Here is a 21,855-nt window from a genome sequence, read left to right as displayed (position 1 = left end):
GAACTTTTAGATCAAGTATCAAAAATTAGCACTGAAGTCATATTCAATGTAGCTAGCTAGCTATAAACTGAGTACCACAGACGTTTCTTAGAGAAATGAACAATGAGGGTTGAATGAACAAAAAAGGGTTATACATCCTTCATCAATTGCCTAATGATAAGTTAAGAACTTGATTGTAAGGAATCAAGTTCCTGAGCACAAGACAAGGCAAGCAACCACTTACCATGAGCTACATTTATGAGCAACGGCCTGAGATCTGCAGCGTGAAGAAATCGAGTTTAACTATTATTTTGAAGAGCTTCATATTTTGTGCAACGCTGATAAAAATTTACCATGTGATGTTACAAACATTTGTTATATACCACGTGACATATATTTAGATTCTATATCTTCCCGCACTGAAATACATATCGGAAATCAGTTCACGGCAGCTGGTCCATCAAGCCAATAATAATATAGAACACTTTGAAGCAGGATAAATTTCAGAGGAACATTCTGATCGGAAGTGTGCCAAGAAAAGAAATGTGGTATTGCAGAAGATTCGATTAATCTATATTGCCCAAGAAGGGCAAATGACCAAATGTCCATAATTCGCTTGTTATACTTAATACTTGTGTTAATTTTGAAAGTTGCCAGTTCTTTAAAAGTACACGGTATGTTGTGTTTTCTTTTTATCAAAAAATCCAACCGCTACTAAAGTTTCAAAATGAAGAAATTGTGGGGTAAATTAACTAGAAATTTACCATAATTCAGTAATGTGTAGCTTGGAGTTGTTGGGAACTAATTTCCATGTGATTATAGCTTACATCAGTTCAGGAGTCGAGTCAAAAAGGGAAACCACTACCCATCTGGGAAACGGTTTCCCATTTGGGAAACTTCACGGTTTCCCATTTGGGAAAATGTTAGTCTAAACAGGCCAGAAATACAGCAATGGTTTCCAATTAGGGAAACCACCAAAATAAAAAGGAATCTGTGCACAAGCTGGTTAAGAAGCGCACTACAAATTTTTTTAACAAATAGAAAGGGAATACTTTCCTACAAATTTTCACCAAAGGAAAAAAAAAATTATCGTAGCCTCTTTCCGCAATTCCGTAAAATGGTTCTGAGAATGGGTAACGGTTTCCCAAAAGGGAAACCCAAATTAAAATAAAAATAAAATAGTTTAAGAAACAGTTTTCTATATGGGAAACCATTTCCCTATATGAAATGGGAATTTCCCTATAAAACATGGGAAACCGTTTCCCTTTTAGTGTCATCTCCAGAACTGTACATTTTTTATATATATATAAGGGGCCTTTTTTTTTCTTTTTTTTCAGGGCCCAAAAAAATTTTTTTTGGGCCCTGTTAGCATGATATCGCCGCTAAGGGAGAGGGGGGAGGGGAGCTAAAGTTTGATAAAAAAATCCGCTAAGGATTGAGAAATTTCAAAAATTTGTTCATGGCCAGAAAATTCTTTGTCATTAGTAAGCATAATTCCCCTTTTCATCAATTTCGATAACTTGTATCTACAAAACATGCCCCTGAGCCTTGTAAGATTTATCCAAGTGTTTGTATTTGACGAACGGAAATCCGCTAAAAGAGGGGAAAGGAGGGGGTTCAAATCTTAGCGGCGATATCCCGCTAACAGGGCCCAAAAATTTTTTTCGAAGGCCCTAAAATGTTGTTAGCCTCCACTAATTCCAAAGGATCTCTGTCAATTGTTTTCAAGAGGGACCACAAGGGATGTTCTAGATCAACTTTTCCTTTTTGTTATTTAATCAATCTACAGCATTTTTTTGCTTCCTGTTGATAATTATCAAGTAATCTAAGGCAATTTTGTCCTTTTTTGGTAGTTTTTTAAACAATTTAAGTGAATGTGTTTCCTTCACACAATCTTGTTTTGATCGTAGTTAAATGATTTACAGCAATGTTTTTACTTTCTTCAATCACGTTATGATACTTCTTAAATGATCTATGAGTATAATGTTCTCACTTTTGAAGTGTCTGCTGCACCAGTACCAGAATCATACGTTAAAAAACTACTGAACCGGGACCGGGTTTGTAGATTTCAGAACTACTGCACCAGTAATGAAACTTTACCACTGGACCCCATATTTGTAAATTTAGTGCACCTACGCGGGATCTAAACTTTATTTCCAGCTTTCCTTGTTGCGTTATCTAACGTAGACATCAACAAAATTCTTTCTATGTATCTATATAATTATATTTTTAATTCCTGAAAAGTCAATAATTTTCTCCAACAAAAGTATACTATAATCGACATAGTGAATTTATGCCTATTGAGATGCCATATATTAAAATTTAAAATTCTTAAGTGAAAAAAAATAATCTTTTTCTGCGTATGAAAGCAGTACGGTTGATTTCTTCAATGAAACTTCAAGTGTCTTGTTATCTAAGCTTTTACTTAATATGTAAGGGTTTGCATCCTTGAAATAGAAACCAGGCTTTTGCTTCTTTGAAATGAATCATTCTATTAAAATGGTTGAAACGGCCAACGGATTAAACATGTATTTCGCAAGAACCTCTTCAAGTTGAATTATTAAGGTGCGAGAATTTATCATTTCTAGTAATACTTATTTTATCATCTTTGTTGTCAAAATAAAATTTTACACAAAAACTAGGAAGTTTGCTGGAAAATCCTTTGCTGGTTCACTAGTTGTGAGCTGGAGAAATCCGGTACCAGTTCATTAGTTTTTCAATGTACGGTACCAGTGCATCAGACACTTTGATTCACTTTTTATTATCCCCTTTTGAAATTTTTTAAAAGTTTTTCGACCTTGTTTTTTTTTCCTATAATCTGCTTTTGATTGTTTTTAAACAATCTACAGATATGTCATTAGAATTTTCTGAAATAATCTGGGTGGTGTTTTTGCTATAATTTCAAATGATCTTAAGGTGACCTTTCATGCAATCTACTTCCTGTGATCCCATTTATTCCATTTTGATAATTTTGAAACAATTTACAAAGACGTCTCAGCATTCTGCAATCTTGTTTTGATATTTTTCTAACAAAGAATGCAAAGATTTAAAAAAATTGATAATTAAAATTCTTTAGAAATCAATGATGTATGATATGTGTAAGGAGCGATTTTGAAACAATTTAAACTTGAACAATTCCACAAAGTGTTAAGACGACTTAATTTTGATTTTTTTAAACAATTGCAACATGATTTTCATTACAACAAAGCGATTAAAGGAATTTGACACTATTTTTTTATAAATTTTTGGTAAATTTTCTTTTAAAATTATATATATATAGATCTTTTTAAATATATTATACAAAATTAAAATGATTATTCTTTAAACAATCGTGAAGACAATCCCTAATGTGGTTCTACTTATTCTAAAATATATATTTTTAAACAGATTTATAAACAATTTAAAGCGACCTACATAATTGAACACCACCAATCACCAGTTAATCCTGAAACCTTTGTATTTAATAAGTATTGTGAAATATTCTAACACAGTGGAAATTAGATTAGCAAACTTGTAAGCTTGTTAACCTGAAGATAAAGTAGAAACGCGTAAAAACGTCATTAAAAAAGTTGTTATGTTTGAAAGTACTCACTGCATGTGTCATGTTTCTTTGAACATGTGGGAAAAATTAAAAACAATGTAAGAATTCACTGTAGTAGAGTTCACTGTAGTATACCAAAAACATCTGCAAAGTTACTTAAATATAACTACAAAACACATAGATGTGCTTTTAAACTTTAAGCCTACCCAAAGTTTATAAGCTTGTCTAAGCTGAGATATACAGGCTCACATCACTCTCTCAAATTAACAATGACGTGTGTTGATTATTGCAGCCAAAACTATTTAAGGGATGCAAAAAAGCATTATAGGTATGCAGTTGCAACAATATAACTATTTATTAGTCCTTCTTTTCGTTTCTTTTGTGTAGCAACTACAGTAGTGGAATCAGGACACCTAACATAATGGACGCGTATCATGCGTGTCACACACGATTTGGGATGCTATCACGATAGTAAAATTTTTTAGCATTGTGAAAGTTGCAATCCATCGTAGGGTTGACTTTCACGAGGTGTCATGATTTTTTTGAAAATATTTTCGTCATCACCATCTTTCTTGTTAAGACAACTCCAACTAGTTGTTCTTCGGGTCTGACTCACCCTTATCATCAAAACAAAAAAATAATAACATCAGGCAAAAAAGTTTTAAAGAACAACAAAAGATGAAACTAAAATGTGTAATGCGATAATTTTGTAATTACAAAAATTTTTTAGTCGATACCATTTAGGAAAAATAATAAAAACAAGGTAGAATACGCTTGTTGTAACACCCTCCTCCTTTGTGAATCTAAATAAATAGTTTTAATGCCGCAAAAGACTTTAAATATTGTCAACTAAACTATAGTCCGTAAAAGTATTTTACACTTAAATTTAGTCTAAAAGACTATCAAATATCTTTTTTTTATTATTATTTTAAGAGGAAGAGAATAACTTGCTGTATAAACTTCAAAACATCCCAAGTATAACTTTAAAACAAAAAAAGAAACATTCTTGCTGCATAACTATATACTTATATATTGCGTGCCAGTGCCCCTTTTACAAGCTCTCTCTAAAACACAATTCAGGAGATCATTTTTCTTTTGTGTTGAATGTAATTCTAATCTATTTATATCTCTGCAATCACATTGAGCACATTGAAATGATTTGCTTCTGGTAATAGAGCAGTGTAACAGGTAACATTTTTAGGTGTTATTGGCATTTATTTCACAACCAAGTGCTCAGGACTTTAATATTAATTTCTGGTAAAAATATTGAAAAATTTAAAATTATATGTATAGATGATAATTTTCTTTTTATCTTAGCTACCTTCAAGCAACAAGTGACCATTGAAAATATGAAAATTGAATTAAAAAAACAATTAATAAGGCATGTGCAACTATCTCCTCATTGCTGCAATTTATTTTATTATGATGCACACTGTGATTGCTGAGATGTAAATGGATAACAAAATTATATAAATATTAGAAAAGGATGTTATGTACATCGCTTTTATAGACAATCCATGATAATTATTATGTTATTTATTATTATTTCGGCAATCAGAGACAGAGATGTTAATACTGAGAGAGTCTCTAGTTCAAACATGTTTGGAGTTCAAGAGTGTACTTGTCTCTAGCTTGAATTAAAAAGAATTAAAAAAACAAATGCAAAATATGCTTGTCGTAACACCCTCCTTTGTTGTTATTTCTTGATTATTATTTTTGTTGTTCTGACCATACATTCTCGATAAAATTATATTTATTTCACCGACCGACTGACCAACCGTAAGCTTCTAAAATCCAACTTCTGATGAAATTATAATACAAGATGCAGAAGAATTTTTAAATGTAAAAAAAAACAAAGACACAAGATTATACGCATTTATTGTTTAATATTTTTATTGTTATTCACGATCCATTGTGACAATCACAATCAATGGTTACGATCGCGATAACATTGTTATTTTTTTATACATTGCGACTATCACGAAGTTCTTCGTTAACATTTTTTCTATCGCGTTGCTCACGATTAGATCGCAGATTGTTCGTGTTGTGCATGATACGCCCTCACGATGTTAGGTGTCCTTATTCCAGTACTATATATATTGTACAATTTACTAAACATGAACAGGTATATAAAACTCTATGCAGGGTGTTAAATGGTGTTTTCATTAAGATATATTCAGATTTTTTATTCTGGGAAACCCTGATGGGAAGTTGTTTTGCGATTTAAAATCTCCTTAGAATTTTTGCACCCCAGGGAGGATTTCTTCTTTAAAACTTATGTACATGTAATAACATATACAAGATCAGGTCTCTGTGTATGAGAGCACATTCCAAAAGATTTCTGTTTAATATGGGTTGTGCTTTTGCATAAGAGTGTTTAAAAGGAAACAGAATAAAAAAATGCAAAGTTTTTATTAGTGGTTCTACAAAATGGTTTGTCAGCCCCATGAATGAGTCAGTTTTCCTTATCCACCCTTAATAATATAGTGAAATAAATCTCCTATTATGTTTATTCGAATGTTCATCAATTCAAAATCTAAATGATCGTTAGGATTAAGTTATTCAAATTAAATAGTTTTGATTAAGCTGTGGCGAAATCACAAATCCAATTGCCAGAATTTTGGGGGTAAAAATTGTATAGAATTATTAGTAACAACAGTGCTTGGTCACTGCCTATGTAAAAGTGACCCTGTTTCTTGCAAGGGATCAAAACCATAAACTTCCCATTTTGGGTATAGAGCATGCTTCAGACGGTGTAACACATTGTAATACCAAAAGTATATGTAATTAAGCATGAATTGGCAAGTGCTCTCCTAATTAAAGTTTTTAAATTATATATTTTGCAATGAAAAGTGATTGGTCAATTCCATGACCAAGCATTTGATGATGATATTTGCAAATTAAATTGGATAAAAAAAATAATAAGTTAGTGTCGTTAATGTTCTAACTCCAATTGCTTTGTGAAATTATTCTTTGGAGAATAAAAGTTGTTAATAATCTTTTAGAACCATCACAAAACCCTGAGATTATTTTTTGGTAGGCCATGACCTTTAGGGCAGGTAGTTTTTATATTTGGTGCTCAATTAATAGAGTGTCAACATTGTGATGATATTTTAATAAGCACATACAAGACAAGCAGTGTTGTCAGTACACTTTCTTAAAACTTTCTTAAAAATATCGCCTGGTTGTCAACTAAGCCAGGAGCAGTATACAATAATATTAAAAAATGTTTCTTTGGTGATTGTATGTGGTTAAAATAGACTGCTAAGGTTTTGAACCATTTTTGTATCTTTTAGAATGCGAAACATTGGCATCAGTTTGTAAAAGAGATCCGTGGTGTGTTGATGATAAAGGTGATAAAGATTTTTTAATATTTTTTTATCTATTTAATAACTGTATTTTGTTTCTTTAAAATGGTTGTGGGCAGCTTCATTCTTGGCCCCCCACAGGTTAAGTACTACTAATTTTTCCATTGGCTAGTCTATAGTAAGTCCAATAGTGTACATGCATGCGTTTACAGTAAGTAAAGTTAAAATTTTTGTTTAGGTAAATAAGTAAAACATTTAAATTGCATTGTCCACTTTCTACAAAACAAAGTGTCTGCACCTGCAACAAATCTTTCTTTTTTTCTGTAGGAAATTATTTTTGTTGTTGTTGTTGTTTTTAATTGCCCCATTGTTATTTTCCCTCTTACAATTGGGAAGAGTTAATTAGAACATTTATGTTATGTCGGAGGAGTTTTAAGAGAAGGAAATAAAAGCGATAGAAAAGTTACACAAATAATTTCTCAGGTTAAACCATGGAATAAAATTCCAAATGAGCAATCATCAGGAAATATTCAAACAAAAAATTATATATACTTAAAAAACATTTGTTATAGATAACTGTGTGGGATTTTTATCAAAAAAGTTAGATTCTTTTACGAAAGCAAATATTGGCTTCCTAATAATGTATAATGTATAAGGTATAAAAATTCAATATTTTTAAAATATTTTTTCTCACAACAGTATAGAAGATGTGATTAGATCTTTAAATATTTTTATGGTTGCATACTCTATACCTTCATTGATCTTCAATGCATCAGGACATCGTCAAAAGTTTTCTGATTTTGGTCTTTGCCGAATAAATAACCTACACAAATTTTCTGTTTAATTTTAATAAAATCTAAAAGTGATAATAATATTGCTTCCTCATCTTATTTCTCTTCACAAAATATTTTGAATTGTGATTTTTTGGGGAAGGGATGGTGGGGGTGTTGTTTTTTTTTACTGAGGGGAGTCTATTTCCAGTTACAAATTCATTCATCAAAATTATTATATATAAGAGAAAATAATCAATATAATTTGAAATGTTTAACCTGTTTTTAGCTTTTTTTACTGGATACCATACATTTGTCAAATAAACGACAAAAACAGGCCTGAAACTCTAGGGAGTTTGTCGTGCATGACAGGACATTTATCAGGTGTGAGCTTTATGAGACTGTTGCCCAGCTATCACTTGGCAAGGTAAACTAGTTTAAAGATGGCTAGTGTAAATGTTGATGCACAGAGAGGTAGAGCAGGTGAGAATGCTGAAATTGTTTAATGTAGATCTGGTAATATGTGTTGTATTCAGGAAGTAATGTAAAGAGAAGTTTCAGTGAGATTCCTTCGTAGGTAGGATAGCAAGGCATAAGCTTTTTTAGATTGCTAATTGTGATGGATATGTAGGAGTTGGCATACTCATTACAGAAAAGTGGGTAAACAAATTCATGATGTTATGTGCATGTTGGTATTATAGCGACTAAGTTTTTTGATAGATAATGGAATCACTTTTTAATCAGCTCCACAGTGTCGACTCTGTGAAGAGGACAAGAATGAGTTTTATAATGAGCTTATGGCAGGAACATCAAGGTTTGGAGAAAGTAAGCTTGTCACAGTATGTGACAACTTTGATGGTTGTACTGGGAAGTCAGCTGAAGGTTATAGAAATGTACATGGAGGCTATGGATGGGGAATTAGAAATCAACAAGGTGAGAGATTGTTGGTGTTAAAAATGGCAACCGGCACATTGGCTCGCAACATAACATTCAGTTAAGACACAGAGTAGGCAAGAACACAAGAGTGAGGATGTTGTGAGATGCAGATATATTGATTATTGCTGAGCTTGAAAGTCTTAAACAAGAGGTGGTGAAGGATGTGAAAGTTTTATCAGGGGAAGAGAGTGTTTCCCAGCATAGGTTAATGGTTTGTCATATTGGACAATGTTTAGAACAATTGTTATCTAGATGCTTCTGATGATACTTGTAAGTGAAAAAATGATTGGTTGTCATAAACAGACTGGTGTATAAAGAAAAAGAGTGAAAGTCAAATAAAAATATGTACTTACAATCTAAGGACTGTGCTCGTACAGCAATGTATAAGGCAAAGTTAGAAACAGAGAGAAACAGATTTGTAGATGTCTTAAGAAGGGAAGACAAGTGTAATGCAGTGTTAATGATAGTATAGCTAATCAAGATGTTGTAGGTGAGAAGTGTATTCTAACAATGAATTGTCTTGGCTAGTACAGAGGAGGAGATAAAGTTAAAGAGTTTTATCAGACTTTAATCGTGATAAGGATTTTTTGCCTGCAGTCAAATAGCCAGATGTGTGGATAAAGACAAAACGGATAGCAGAGACTATTAGAAAAGTGAAGATTACCAAAGCCGTAGAGTGTGAGGTGCTGTTGTAGAGATGGTAAAGAGTCTGAAAATACTGCAGTTGAGCTTATTTTAGATTATAAAGGATGTTATTATCCTGAGATCTGGCAGTCTAGCTTAATAGTCAGTTGTTTCAATGTCTTAGAAACTGTTAATTATGGAGGCTCGAATTTGGCTGGCCAAGTAATGGAAGTTATTGAAAGTGTGATTGATAAGTTACTTTGAAAAAGAATTGATATAGATAGGATGCAGTTTGGTTTTGTTCCATGGCATGGCACAACAGATGCAATATGTTTAAACTTCAGGAAAAGTATTTAGAAAAAAAATCTCAATTTTGCCTTTCTATGTTTTGAGGAAGCTTTTGATAGAGCGCCACATCTATTTTATTGCTGGGCTATGAGAAAATTAGGTGTGGATAAGTGGCAAGATGGTTCATTTTATAAAGCAATGTTGTTTATTGTTTAGTCATGCTTTAAAGTAAAATATGAGTGTTTTGTTTAGACAGCCAAATTGTTGTCCACCATTTCTACCATTTCTTACTTGACCAAACAATATTAAGATAAAATACAAAGTAGTTTCTAATTCAAGCAGATGTGACCACAAAGAGGCAGATAATCAAAGCAGAAATAAAAAAATTAAAAAAAGGTGGCGTGCTACTGGTAAAAAAAACATGCTTTATAAACAAAATATATTTATCAAAAAAGAACATGGAATGACATTTATTTTATTAAAGCTATGCAGAAAACGAAAACGTATGGAAGTTATTCAGCTTTGGTTATAAAAATTATTCATAGTTTTGTTATATAAAGAATAAAAATAGACAAGTAGTCAAACAATTAACTAAACATACGCAGAAGTTACTCAAAAGTTATGCTTGTACTTATAGCTTCATCTTTGTACTCAAGGTAACTAGTGCGTAAGACAAGTTTTGAAACAGTATGACTGTTGAAGCTGCTATAAGCTTTTTTGTTTGTTTTAGCCTTAACAGCGTTGTTAACAGAATTAAAGCAAGGCGTGCATGGGAGTTATTGTATGCAGATTATGCAGTGAAAGAGAAGGGGTCTAAAGTGTTGATTGGTAGAACTGAAGCCAAGTGTGATATGATGTGATTACTTGTAGTTATAAATTGACATTGTGAAGTTTCCAGGAAAGGGGTTGATAGTAGCTTAATTTTTTGTCAGGTTTCTAAGCATTGGGTACAAAAGAAGTGCAGTGGTATTGTAGGGAAGTTAAGAGCTGGCATCCAGTTATAAGCATTGCAAAGGAAGATTATAGATTACAGAGTTTTTACCTTTAATGATGTACCAAAGCTACTTGTTGGAGATAGTCAAGAGCTTTTGTTATTTAGGTGATGTGTTGGAGGAAGTGTTACTTGCAGGATAGGTTCTGCTTAAATAACTTTTTAAGAGATACTTCCTTTGTTCACTAGCGAGTACTAGGTAAAAGGTAGGTTACATAAGGCCTGTATAAGAAGTTTCGTGTTGCACGGTAGTCAATTTTCTTTCTCTCAGAAAAACAACAATACAATCCAAATGTAAGGGGACAATGGAATCCCCCCTCCTTGTAGCATGAACCCTGCACAAATTTTTAGTTGTGTTAAGTGTCCAATGCTAGTTTCTTAATTTGCCAAGAAATAAAGAAATAAACCCATAAAAAATTATAATTCCTTATAAAGTATCTGTGACTGTTGATTCTATTTACGTTTTCTATTTTTTTTTCTTTAGCATTCTTTTTAAAGTGTGTCCACAAATATGTATTGGATGATAATAGTTTTATAACTGGTAAGTTCACATTCTTTTGGGATAACAACTAATTTTATTGTTTTTTTTTTCTCTTTTTATTGCTTCTCATTACTGGCATTGATTACTTGCTTTATTTGTTTATCTTTTGGACTATGTTTTTTAGACAAAGCTGCGTCAACCACATTGGACTGGAATCCACCTGATTCAACACAAGTTTTACAAAAACGTATTTTAAAAACATTAATTCCAGGCTTGTTTGACAAACGAAGCTATCCAGACTACGAGCAACGAGAACTTATTGCAAAGAAAAGTTCAAAGGAATTACAAACTGACAGAATTTCAAGAGTTTTAGACATTTATAGGGCTTACAAAAAGGAGTCATTGCGTGAAAGTCTGGAAGAAAATATAAAAAAAAACTACGAAAGTGAAATACCTATAAAGAATACCTTATTTTATCGGACCCCAAGAAGATTTGTATCTGATATTGAAAATACAGAATCCGTTAAAAAGAACAAAATATTAGTACATGATGCAGTACATCTCCTAAACAAAATAATTCAAAGGAAAGAATTTTCAGATTCTGATCAAACTAAATTGAATAAAGACACTTCTGATCGAAATAATCCCTTCACTGTCAAAGTTAAAAAAGTATTTTTGAATAAAAACAATTTTAATAGTGAATCTACAACTTTATATTCGAAAGACAGGGAAGAAGTAGCCGTGCCAGTCTTTGTGCGTAGTGACGTAGAACCGGAGACAACATCTAAGGATCCATCTGGTATGCATTTGCTTAAGATATTCTTCTGTTTTTGAAATTCCTGTGTTGGTTTCAATGTCTGTATAAGGTTACATGTTTTAAACAATACTAACCTACAAGATTTTTGCATTACCCCTGATTAAGTTTTTTTTGTATATTTAATTATACTTTGAAGTATGTATGGTAATGTGCTTTAGCATCATCATAACTTTTTATCATAAATTCATCATAAATTTTTTCACAGCATGAAGTTTCGTGTTCAATTAGATTCGTGTTGCCTCTGTGAAATCATACTTTAACATAAAAACATATCTTGTAGATACTCAAGAAGACAAAGGTTATTTAACCCTCAAAGCAACAAAAAGGTAATTTTAAATATATTTTCTCGGTCATTTTGAAGCAAATATACACTGCAATGACCTGTGTTTTTATTTTAATCAAAGCTTACAAATCTTTTATATATATATATGGTTAGAATTGTGGCAAGCCCTCCACATAGCTTTGTGCGACATCGTTAACCAACAATGCAATTAAAATATTGCATGTTGATACATTTAGTGTATAAATAATGTTTAATTTGAGCCCTAAACAGACTAATCAACTTTAAAATGGCTCAATCATCAAAGTTTTGCAGTCCATTGGTTGTAAGGCCAAAGAGAGTGAATTATCTGTTGTGCGTCAACATGCACACTGATCGTATACTCAAAACAGTGCATTTTGTTGCTATTTACCGTATCTTTCATTCCATTATCAAAAAAATAGCTCACTGTTCATCAATCTTTTCATAATCAATTTTCTAATATTTATTTGAATTTTTAGTTTAAATTTATGTCGTTTTTTCATTGTGTATAGTATGTATTTACTGTTTTGGTATATCTTTTTTAAAGTATTTCCTAAAAATGGTTTCTTCTTCTATTTTAAAAAAACACAATTTGATTTTTGAGTTCATAAAATGTGAGTGGGGCGTTTCTATGTTTAAGTTAGTACAACGCACCGCATTACAATGTTTTCGAAGCCATCACACAAAACAGATAATCAACTTTCTTTGGCCTATAATATCATGTAATAGTTTTTGTTATTCTGGCGTTTTTTATTATAGCCTTACAAACAGTGAAGCTGAAACACTTGTTGAAAAACTTCAAGAACTCTTGTGGAACATAAAAGCTGCAGATCATACGATATTCACTCTTGAAAAGTATGCCACAGTTTTTTATTGTCGGTGCAGTTTAGCATTCATTTTGAACTTTTTTATTTTTTGATGTATTTGGGTTGATATGATTATAGGAGATGTGTAGTATAAATAATTGCACACAAATAAAGTGACTAAAAATTTCAGAAATTAGTAGAGGGACCCTTTTATATGGGGTATGCATGATAATTTTTAATAAAGCCAATTAAACTATTATACAAGCTCTACTCAGACAGAAATTTTTTTGTACGTCATTTTAAAAAAAATTTTATTCTTTGGATTAATAGATGTTTGTCAGTTTTAATTTTTTTACCATGCCAAGTTATTTTTTTTGTAGTTCTAAATATGATAGAACTTAATGAGGCTAAACAGGGGAGGGAGGGGGTAGTAAAAAATTAGTGGCTTAAGAAAAAAAGAATAAAATACAATAAGGAAAAATGAAAGCCCTTAAAAACCATTCAAACCAAAAAAAGATGATAACCAGAAGTTTTCTATTTTGTCTGGATTCACTTTTGTTATACTTTTGTGAAAAAGTTGTTGTTATGGTGTTTTCTTTGTAGCCCATCATTATTGTTATAATTTTGTAAAAACCTATTGTTTAGATGTCTTAAATGAACACTAAATAGAATGAAAAAACTCAGTTTTATGAGATGTGTACAAAAACCTTTTGAATGATAAGAATAAAGCAAGACATTTAAGCTTATTATTTTATTTTAAATACTTTTTATATTTCTATTTTATTTTATTAAAGTTGAATGTTATGATATGGTTATCAATTTTTAATTATATTATATTTAAAAATGTTGCTTGTATGATTTTGTCTGATAAGAGGATTGAAAATTTCTTAGCTTGAAAACAAACGTTGGTTTACATTTCAGTTTGAATCAGAATGCAGTGAAATATCATATGGTAACACAGCCAACCTGGTTTGAATCTGTTGACGATGCTAGCACTGTTGTTAACAAGTTAGATCAAGGTAAGAACACTGGTATGATTTGATATGTGCACTATTTCACAGATCAATACTTCTGCTTTAAATCATTTCACCTTGTCAAAATTAACTTTCTTTTTGACTGCTTAGTTAAGTGCAACAAAATATTAAAAAAATTATTTTGTTTTGAGAGAATTCAAGCGTTGTGTTGAAATAGGGGCAGAATTAATACAATATGTTTGACCTGTGCTTGTACTTTTTCTATTGTCTTTCCTAATTTTAAGATGGGGTTAATACATACTTGAAAAATACACACTAAGGAACGCAAAAAATTGACCTTAGTTAACTGAAATGCATCAAAAAATTGAGATAAGCATTTTTGTGCACTCTGAGGTATTTAATGTAAAAAACAAGGCTAAAAAATTGTGTAATCATATAAAAATAACAAAAAATAATAACGGATGCACATCTTAATATGTTGCATGTTAAATTTTAATCTGCTTGTGCTGTGTTAATTATAAATTAAAGCTTTTTTACCTGCATTTTTATTTTTATTTTGTCTTTCAGATTTAAAGAATAAAATAAAAGCAGCTACAGGAATTACTGTAACTTCAGCTTCTTCACAAGCTCCCTTGGTAAGTAAATGCACATTTATTGCGGTTAATGCTCTGGTTTTCAACTGCTTGTTTTGTTGATTAGTTTGTGAAAACACTTTGCTAATCCAGAGTTTATGTTTGTAGAGTATGGGTATTTACTATCATTTCTAATATACCTCATTAATGCTGTTTAATTAGGTAGTGGTGTGATTAGTAACCACAATTTTAACTTAAGTTTTGTAAAAATTCATTCAGAATAAGAGAAAGTTTAAGAAAAATCTGCCAATAAAATTATCTGGTTATGTGTTTTAAAATAAAAGCTACTGCTGTGAATCATTACTAACCAGGGCGTTAGATGATATCAAACAGGTCCCGCAATTTTCGAAAATAAAAGTCTGTATATTTACCCTTTTACTCCTACATAATGTTATTGTTTAACTTATTTAGGGAAAATCCTCCCCCATAAAAGTCGCACCAAATAAAGCGTGGGATCGTCTTACATTGTTGACAGCTATTATTGGTGGTTGTACACTAGCTTTGGTTGTGGTTGCTCTTATTGTTTGCTCAGTGAAAAAGTAAAATTTTAATTTTTTGTTTACATTTTTCGTTTGTTACTTTTCTTTTGCTCATTTTGTGTATAATTAATAATTTTTAAGCCTTATTTTATCTTTATTTTAGTACCTAAGATATTATTGGACTATCTTTGTTTTATTATGTTTTTTTATCTAAATAGGAGAGGAAAGGACACCCCTGTTGCGTTTAAGAAGCAAGAAGCGGTAGAAGATTACCAGGTACTGTTTTAAGACTGCACTTTATGTTTAGACTACGCATTTCATTTAACAACATAACTGTGTTTAAATGCTCCCGTTAATTGACATAGGCATTAACTATACCTTTACTAAATGATAATAAAATTTTCAAAAATATCCTCAATTATGTTAATTAAGATCAAAACACACAAGCCAGACTTTATTCCTTTTTTTAATTGCTTTGGTGCATTGTGCATAAAATATAATTCCATGTATTCATAAAACATTATTTTCTTATTAGTGTTTGTAGTGTAGGTACGTGAAAATTAAGCTTTTAAGTTATGGAACAGATAACTGATTTTTTATTGCATTTAAAAACTGCAGTACGACACTTTTTGCAGGAATTGTGCCGGACTCAAATGTCCGTAGTGAACTCTCAACCAGAGGAAGACGATATTGAAAAAGAAAATACAATGAGGAACGCTTGGTATGGGATATTCATCTTAAAGTCTTTTTTGCAGGTTATATAGGGGTGTAAATTTTAACGTTTTAAAATTGGTGATGTTTTCCTTACAGGAATGATGATACTTTTCCATACAACATGGATATCACAACAGGTCACGTGATTTTGGTATGTAATAAATTTACACTTGCTTTTTGTTCTCCTTTACTGGTTTGCATTAGGTATTTTTATCTAGGTAGGATGTGCACTTAAACTTTACTGTTTATTCGTGCATAGAACAATTGAACATTGCATGGTATTCATAAAGAAGGCTAGAATTAAATTTGTTTAATAGCTTAAAACATTAAACTCATTCAGCCTTTTTAAAATTTGCGAAATAAAAAAAAATAGGCGATAAGCTTGTGAAAAAATCTATTTTAACAGGAAAACAATGGATAAGGTAGAGGTCTTAGAAATTTTGATGACGTCAGCATTGCATGCACAAAATTTTTTTTTCAGAAATTTGTGAATCTGTTGCATCTATTGTAAGGAGCTTGAAAGTCTCATCAGAATAATGCTTTCAACGAACGGTTAAGAAGATATAATTCTATTTTTCCTCTTGCAGGCATATATGGAAGATCACTTAAAAAATGAAGATAGACTAAACAAAGAGTGGGAGGTGAAATGTGTTTATATTTTCATTCACACATGGTTTACTGACCACTAGTCTTGTGGTATAGTACTGCTTCCAAAGGCTTTAAACCCTAGCCGAGTCTTAAAAGTTTGAATTGATCCTTATGCTTAGGATTTAGCATCGGGATAAGATTAGTATAGGGTGAATCTTGCCGGATCTTCTGTAGCTCTAATGCAGCTTTAATTGTGCCGAGAAATTCTTTGCTAGGGCCTCTGTGGTAACAATACAATAGACGCTGAAAAGTCTGTCCACAGTGAATAATCATAAAAAAAACAAATAAATTAAATAATATGTATTAGTTTGGCAACCAGTTTGTACTACAATGTTTCAAGTAGCATCTCTCTCTTCTCCTGGTATTGTTTCTTGTTTTTTTTAGTCCATGTAATGCTTTCTTTAAATATTATTCTTTGTTATTGTTATAGGCACTGTGTAGCTATAAAGTTGACAACGGAGAGAAAAATATTGGTGCTGATTCCAGGAATACCTCCAAAAATCGTTATGCTGATGTTTTGCCATGTAATTTTCTAAACTAATGTTGTTATTTTTTATAGTTTTATAGTTTTTAAAGTTCTAATTTCATAGTAATTGTGGAGAAAGGCAGCACACAGAGCGGGCATATAATAGACCATATTCACTAGTAAAGTTTGTGTAAAATGGCAGTTTCAGAAACCGTATTTTGCACTATATACACTATACTAAGAAAACCAGATTAGTGTTGTATAAAAATGGGAATAAAAAATCTTATAAATACAAATATTTTGTAAAAAAAAAATTGTAGCGATGCTCTATCATTCGAATTTGCCCTAAATTTCTGTAGGAAAATTCCTTTTACAGCTAGGTTCTTGTAATTAACACTGTATAAGTTCACGATAGTGTGAAAAAGGTTTTTTAGTTTTTAAAATAAATAGATAAAATAGATTCATTTCTTATCAAATTTGTTCATATTGTTGTTCATATTTTTCATTGGTTATGTGCTTGTAATTGGTATTTTTTATACTTTTTTTTCAGATGATACAAACCGTGTAAAGCTTCATGAATTGACAAATGCTTATCACTCAGACTACATTAATGCAAGCTTTATTGTGAGTCGATATCACTGAAAGATTTCTACTTATATCCTAACTGTCTGTGTATGCATTATTCTTTTATGAAACCAATTATTTTTAGACTGACGCCAACCCACGAAAACCTGAATACATTGCTACTCAAGGACCTCTTGAAAAAACTACAGCAGACTTTTGGCAGGTAAGACTGGAAAACTGGTACTTTAAGAATGTCTGAATAATATGTGAATAATTTTCTCGATAATAATAGCTGTTGTACATCTTTATGTTTGTAACGCTAACAAATGTTTGTAACAAAAACTTGAAGCTACAAATGCGATATAATTTATCGACAAAAAAACTGCCGTGGATTTTCCACAGGCTAACAACTAGTTTTATATACTAATTAATATTCAAATTTGAGGTAAAAACATTTATCTAAAGCACCAAACGTGTTTGGGGTTGTGTAGAAATAAACATCTTATTTTTTACATTGTTAATATTGTTAGAGAATTGGTTTTTAGTCTCCTATGTTAATACCCGTATTTTATTCAAAATGGAACCGAATCACTACCTTGCCCTAAGAATGCGCGAAATAGTGATGCCAAGAGTATGTACGATGGGCGAAAATTCTAAGGACTGGATATGTATGGCTAGCAGTCCACAACCCATGAATTTTCCCATAGGCTTGAACTCATACTGCTTGAATATAAAGTATTTGATGTTTTGTATAATATTTATAGTCATTTCTTAGACTGAATTCTGTCAGCCTTCGGTATCTAAAAACGTCACTCGTGATAATCACTAGACTTTGTGTGATATTATTTCTCTTGCTTGAAAATCGTATTCACGACCTGTAAATAGCAATGGCTTGCAATTATATAGAAAAGTCTAATGAAAACATTGTCTTGTTTTAGATGGTCTGGGAACAGGGTATTGTTGTGATTGTCAATCTTACAAAATTATCAGATTTGGGACTGGTAAGTGTAGAACCGCTAAATATTGTGTAGCTCCGTTTATAATTATGTCATAATTATGAACCTCGTGTTCTTTTAAGCCACAATGTCATCGTTACTGGCCAGAAGATGGAAGTGAAGTTTATCACATATACGAGGTATGATTAGACAACTTTAATTCAATACAATTTTTTTAAACACAATGCTAAATTTAAAAAATGGTCCTAAAAAATGCCGAAATTTTACTCAATTGCTAAACAATTCGGATGAATAGTCAAAAATAGGACTATTTGCTTGAAATGTTTGAAGTCTTCTGCACAATCCTTACCATAAATAAGCAGTTCTCCATGATGCTTTAAGAATTTGGGGGGAGGGGGTGGGGCTAAATTGAGTAGGTTTCCTTTGAATGAATAATAATTTGCTAACTTTAATGTTGTGACTTTAAACACTTTTGGCTCAAAATACCTGGTAAATGATAACTAAACAATATTTTATGGCGTTTTTCCCTAAGTAGTTTAACAATGTTTGGGGCGAAGTGCAAAAAATCATTTCTTTTTTAAAAAAGTGTATGCATTATTTTTCCCCGAAAAAAATGTTTTTAATAAAACTGTTATAAAAAGAAGAGACCATTGCATGTTAAAAAACATTTTATTTCTTTGTGGTACTTTGTTAATAATACAGAGTGTACTAGAACTAATACAAAAACTTTTTGTAGGTTCATCTGATTTCTGAACACATTTGGTGCGATGATTATTTAGTCCGAAGTTTATATTTAAAAAATCTTCAGGTATGTGTTTCCTTTATTAACTGTTTTTCCATCCGTTTATTTGACTTTTTGCCGCATATATTTTTTCATTTTCTCTTCCTTCTTGCGATGGTGTATTATGGTTTCTTAGTTGTTGTTTTTATCTGTTACTTCTACTTTTGTAGACTGGTGAAACACGGACAATCACTCAATTTCACTTTCTTGCATGGCCTGATCTAGATGTCCCAAACTCCACAAAGCCATTACTGGAATTTAGAAGGTATGTAATATTTTGTTAAATTTTCAAAAAGGGGCGTTTTTTTAATAAAAAGTGATCGCAAGGGACACTCATTTGGGAGGTATTTGATGAAGCTGAGGAAATACAATCAAATTATTTCGTAGGAACTAATTTGATGGTATTTTTTGTTTATAAGAATTACTACCTAAAAACAAAATTTCAAAATCAGTATGTGTTTTTTAGGATTCATTGTTCTGTTTTTGAATTTGACGAAATCTTTCTATTCAATGTATTATTTTTCATGTAGTTTTTATTTACAATTCTAATTTTTTTGTTAGGAAAGTTAACAAATGCTATCGTGGAAATGCCTGTCCTATAATTGTTCATTGCAATAATGGTGTCGGAAGGACAGGAACATACATTCTTCTTGATATGGTCTTGAATAAAATGATTAAGGGTATGTTTCCACTATATTTGACAAACTGACGTGACAATCATCGTTTTTATTTACGTGGTTGTGTCCATGTTGTTTTAGGCACGAAAGAAATTGATATGGCTGCCACACTGGAGCATTTAAGAGACCAAAGACCTGATATGGTGAAAACTAAGGTAAGAAGAATATTCCATATGCGTAAATATACTTGAGAAGGTTATATTGTCAAATCTGCGTCAGATTGAATTTTGTTTTGAATTACTGCGACATTTGAAATTTAAAGTCATGATTCAGCATTCTTTTCCTTCTTCTTGGATAACAGAAATATAAGCCCCGTATTATTCTTAAAAACACACAGGAAAAATAGAAATACAAAGGAATCTCTCTTTCTCGAACTCGCAAGGAACCAAAAAATTTGTTTGAGATAGAGAAAGTTCAAGATAAAGAAAGGAAAACACCTTAGGCGGACCACAAAAGGACCAAGATAGCTCGAGATAGAGGGAAATTCGAGATAGAGAGTAGTCGAGATAGAGAGATTCCACTGTATAGGTCTTTAAAAAAGAGATAGCAAATAGTAATTGCGTAAACTGTATTAGCTAGTTGTTTGATGCACAGTTTAAGTCAGTTAGCACTAGCTCTGTAGATACTGCACCAATTGGATAGGTAATACGTCGTTATGTAGTAGTCTGCATCTTACCTATCCTATCTTTTTACCTGTTTTAATGAATTCTCTTAGAACGTAAATTCTTTCTTTGTTTTAGGGCCAGTTTGAATTCGCACTGACTGCAGTTGCTGAAGAAGTAACAGCTATTCTAAGTGCTGTACCGAAATAATTTAAACAATAAGAAAAAGCAATAAAATAAAGCATAATTACGAATTATATATATGAATTATATACGAATTATATGTACAAGTTATTGTTTACACTCTTTTTAGGCATAATGGGCTGTCTTTTTCTCCAGTGGTTGTCCGTTCTTGCATTGGAATAAGTGGACAACCGCCTGTGTATGTTGTCCTGTATTCTGTCCTGTTTGTTTGTATTAGTTTTGGGGTTGTGTGTGTGGTGTGTGCTGTTTTAGTTTGGTTGTGGTATGAGTGAGGTCCACATAAATGTTTTCTTCATATATTGTATTTTTTTACGTTCGATATATCTAGGTAATAATTAATTTTATTTTTCTAACGATGAAAATTTATTTTTTTAACTAATTTATTACGTTATAAACATAATGCGATTACTGTATTTAAGAACAAATATTATTTTTTCAATCCCAAATTTTTCTGACGTATATTTTTCTTCTTATTTTTCTTGTTTTGCTTATGTTGTTGTTTTTTCACCGAGATGTATTCTGATAGAAATTTCACAAATCTTATCAATTACATTCAGTACTTTTTAATAATATACGGGTTTGCAAAATTAAAAAAAATATTTGAATACCTATTCTCATTTAAACTTGTTAGAAAGTTTATCAGAATTCAAAGAAAGAGATTTCTCGAAGGCTAGATCCAAAATTAGTCATATTTTTAACTCTTGTAATCTTTGAAACAAAACCTCCTCAACGAAGAAACCTCAACGAAGGAACAGTCTTTAGAAGTCTAAATCGTTATGTACCTGCCAGTCAGTAGTCGATCTTTAGCTATCTAGGCCATTCATTTCTTTAATTTTTTACGTTTATGAGCTTAGTTTATTTATAATTATTTAAATGCTTTATAATGTACTTCATTAAAATGTGCAGCAGAACCAAAGTCCGAAATGTAACCGAATCAAATGGAAAAGGATTGCCTTTTAGTGAAAACTGACTTCTCTTCTTTCATTCTAGATAGTATTGCTATCAACATGTGCGTCGTTTTGATTTGAGAAATAACAGGCTTTCCATAGGGTTTTTTCTGTTCCACGTGATGCCTTAGTTGGATCAGATTGTGTTTGACGCATTTTCTGATGAATTTAAAGAATGCAAGAATTATTTTACAAATATATAGTTAACCAATTGAATTATCGTTTTTCTGTTTCAGTCAAGCCACCTCAGAACGAAAATTCTTAGGTGGTTGCCTGATGCTTTTTAAAGCATCTAATGCTAAAATTGTTCATAAATTAATAGCATTACAAGGATTAATTAGTAAAATGGCCAATCCTTTTGTATCATTG

At 31.4% G+C, this 21,855-nt stretch overlaps 1 protein-coding gene across 1 annotated transcript; it reads left to right on the top strand.

Annotated features, from left to right (window-relative positions):
- The first annotated feature begins 435 nt into the window (after positions 1-435).
- LOC130621709 (receptor-type tyrosine-protein phosphatase N2-like) lies at positions 436-21,702 on the top strand. Its single transcript, XM_057437044.1, has 23 exons — positions 436-653; positions 6,817-6,873; positions 10,922-10,978; positions 11,103-11,717; positions 12,016-12,061; positions 12,796-12,891; positions 13,764-13,861; positions 14,384-14,451; positions 14,860-14,987; positions 15,146-15,203; positions 15,563-15,648; positions 15,738-15,792; positions 16,229-16,282; positions 16,720-16,813; positions 17,306-17,379; positions 17,465-17,542; positions 18,258-18,320; positions 18,398-18,454; positions 19,012-19,083; positions 19,227-19,321; positions 19,618-19,736; positions 19,815-19,888; positions 20,474-21,702. The coding sequence occupies exons 1-23, from the start codon at positions 581-583 to the stop codon at positions 20,543-20,545; spliced, it is 2,289 nt and encodes a 762-aa protein (XP_057293027.1). The 5' UTR covers positions 436-580; the 3' UTR covers positions 20,546-21,702.
- Positions 21,703-21,855: the final 153 nt, after the last annotated feature.

Source organism: Hydractinia symbiolongicarpus, chromosome 12 (genome assembly GCF_029227915.1).
Source record: "Hydractinia symbiolongicarpus strain clone_291-10 chromosome 12, HSymV2.1, whole genome shotgun sequence".
NCBI lineage: Eukaryota > Metazoa > Cnidaria > Hydrozoa > Anthoathecata > Hydractiniidae > Hydractinia > Hydractinia symbiolongicarpus.
Note: the sequence above shows the minus strand (reverse complement) of the source record. Positions and strands in the feature narration are given on the sequence as shown.

Bases quoted from the DNA above. Each gene is read 5' to 3' on its own strand.
- LOC130621709 (XM_057437044.1), top strand. From the start codon at position 581: ATGTCCATAATTCGCTTGTTATACTTAATACTTGTGTTAATTTTGAAA. The intron at 10,979-11,102 runs GTAAGTTCACAT...TATGTTTTTTAG, and splicing joins TGATAATAGTTTTATAACTG to ACAAAGCTGCGTCAACCACA. The intron at 15,204-15,562 runs GTACTGTTTTAA...CACTTTTTGCAG, and splicing joins AAGCGGTAGAAGATTACCAG to GAATTGTGCCGGACTCAAAT.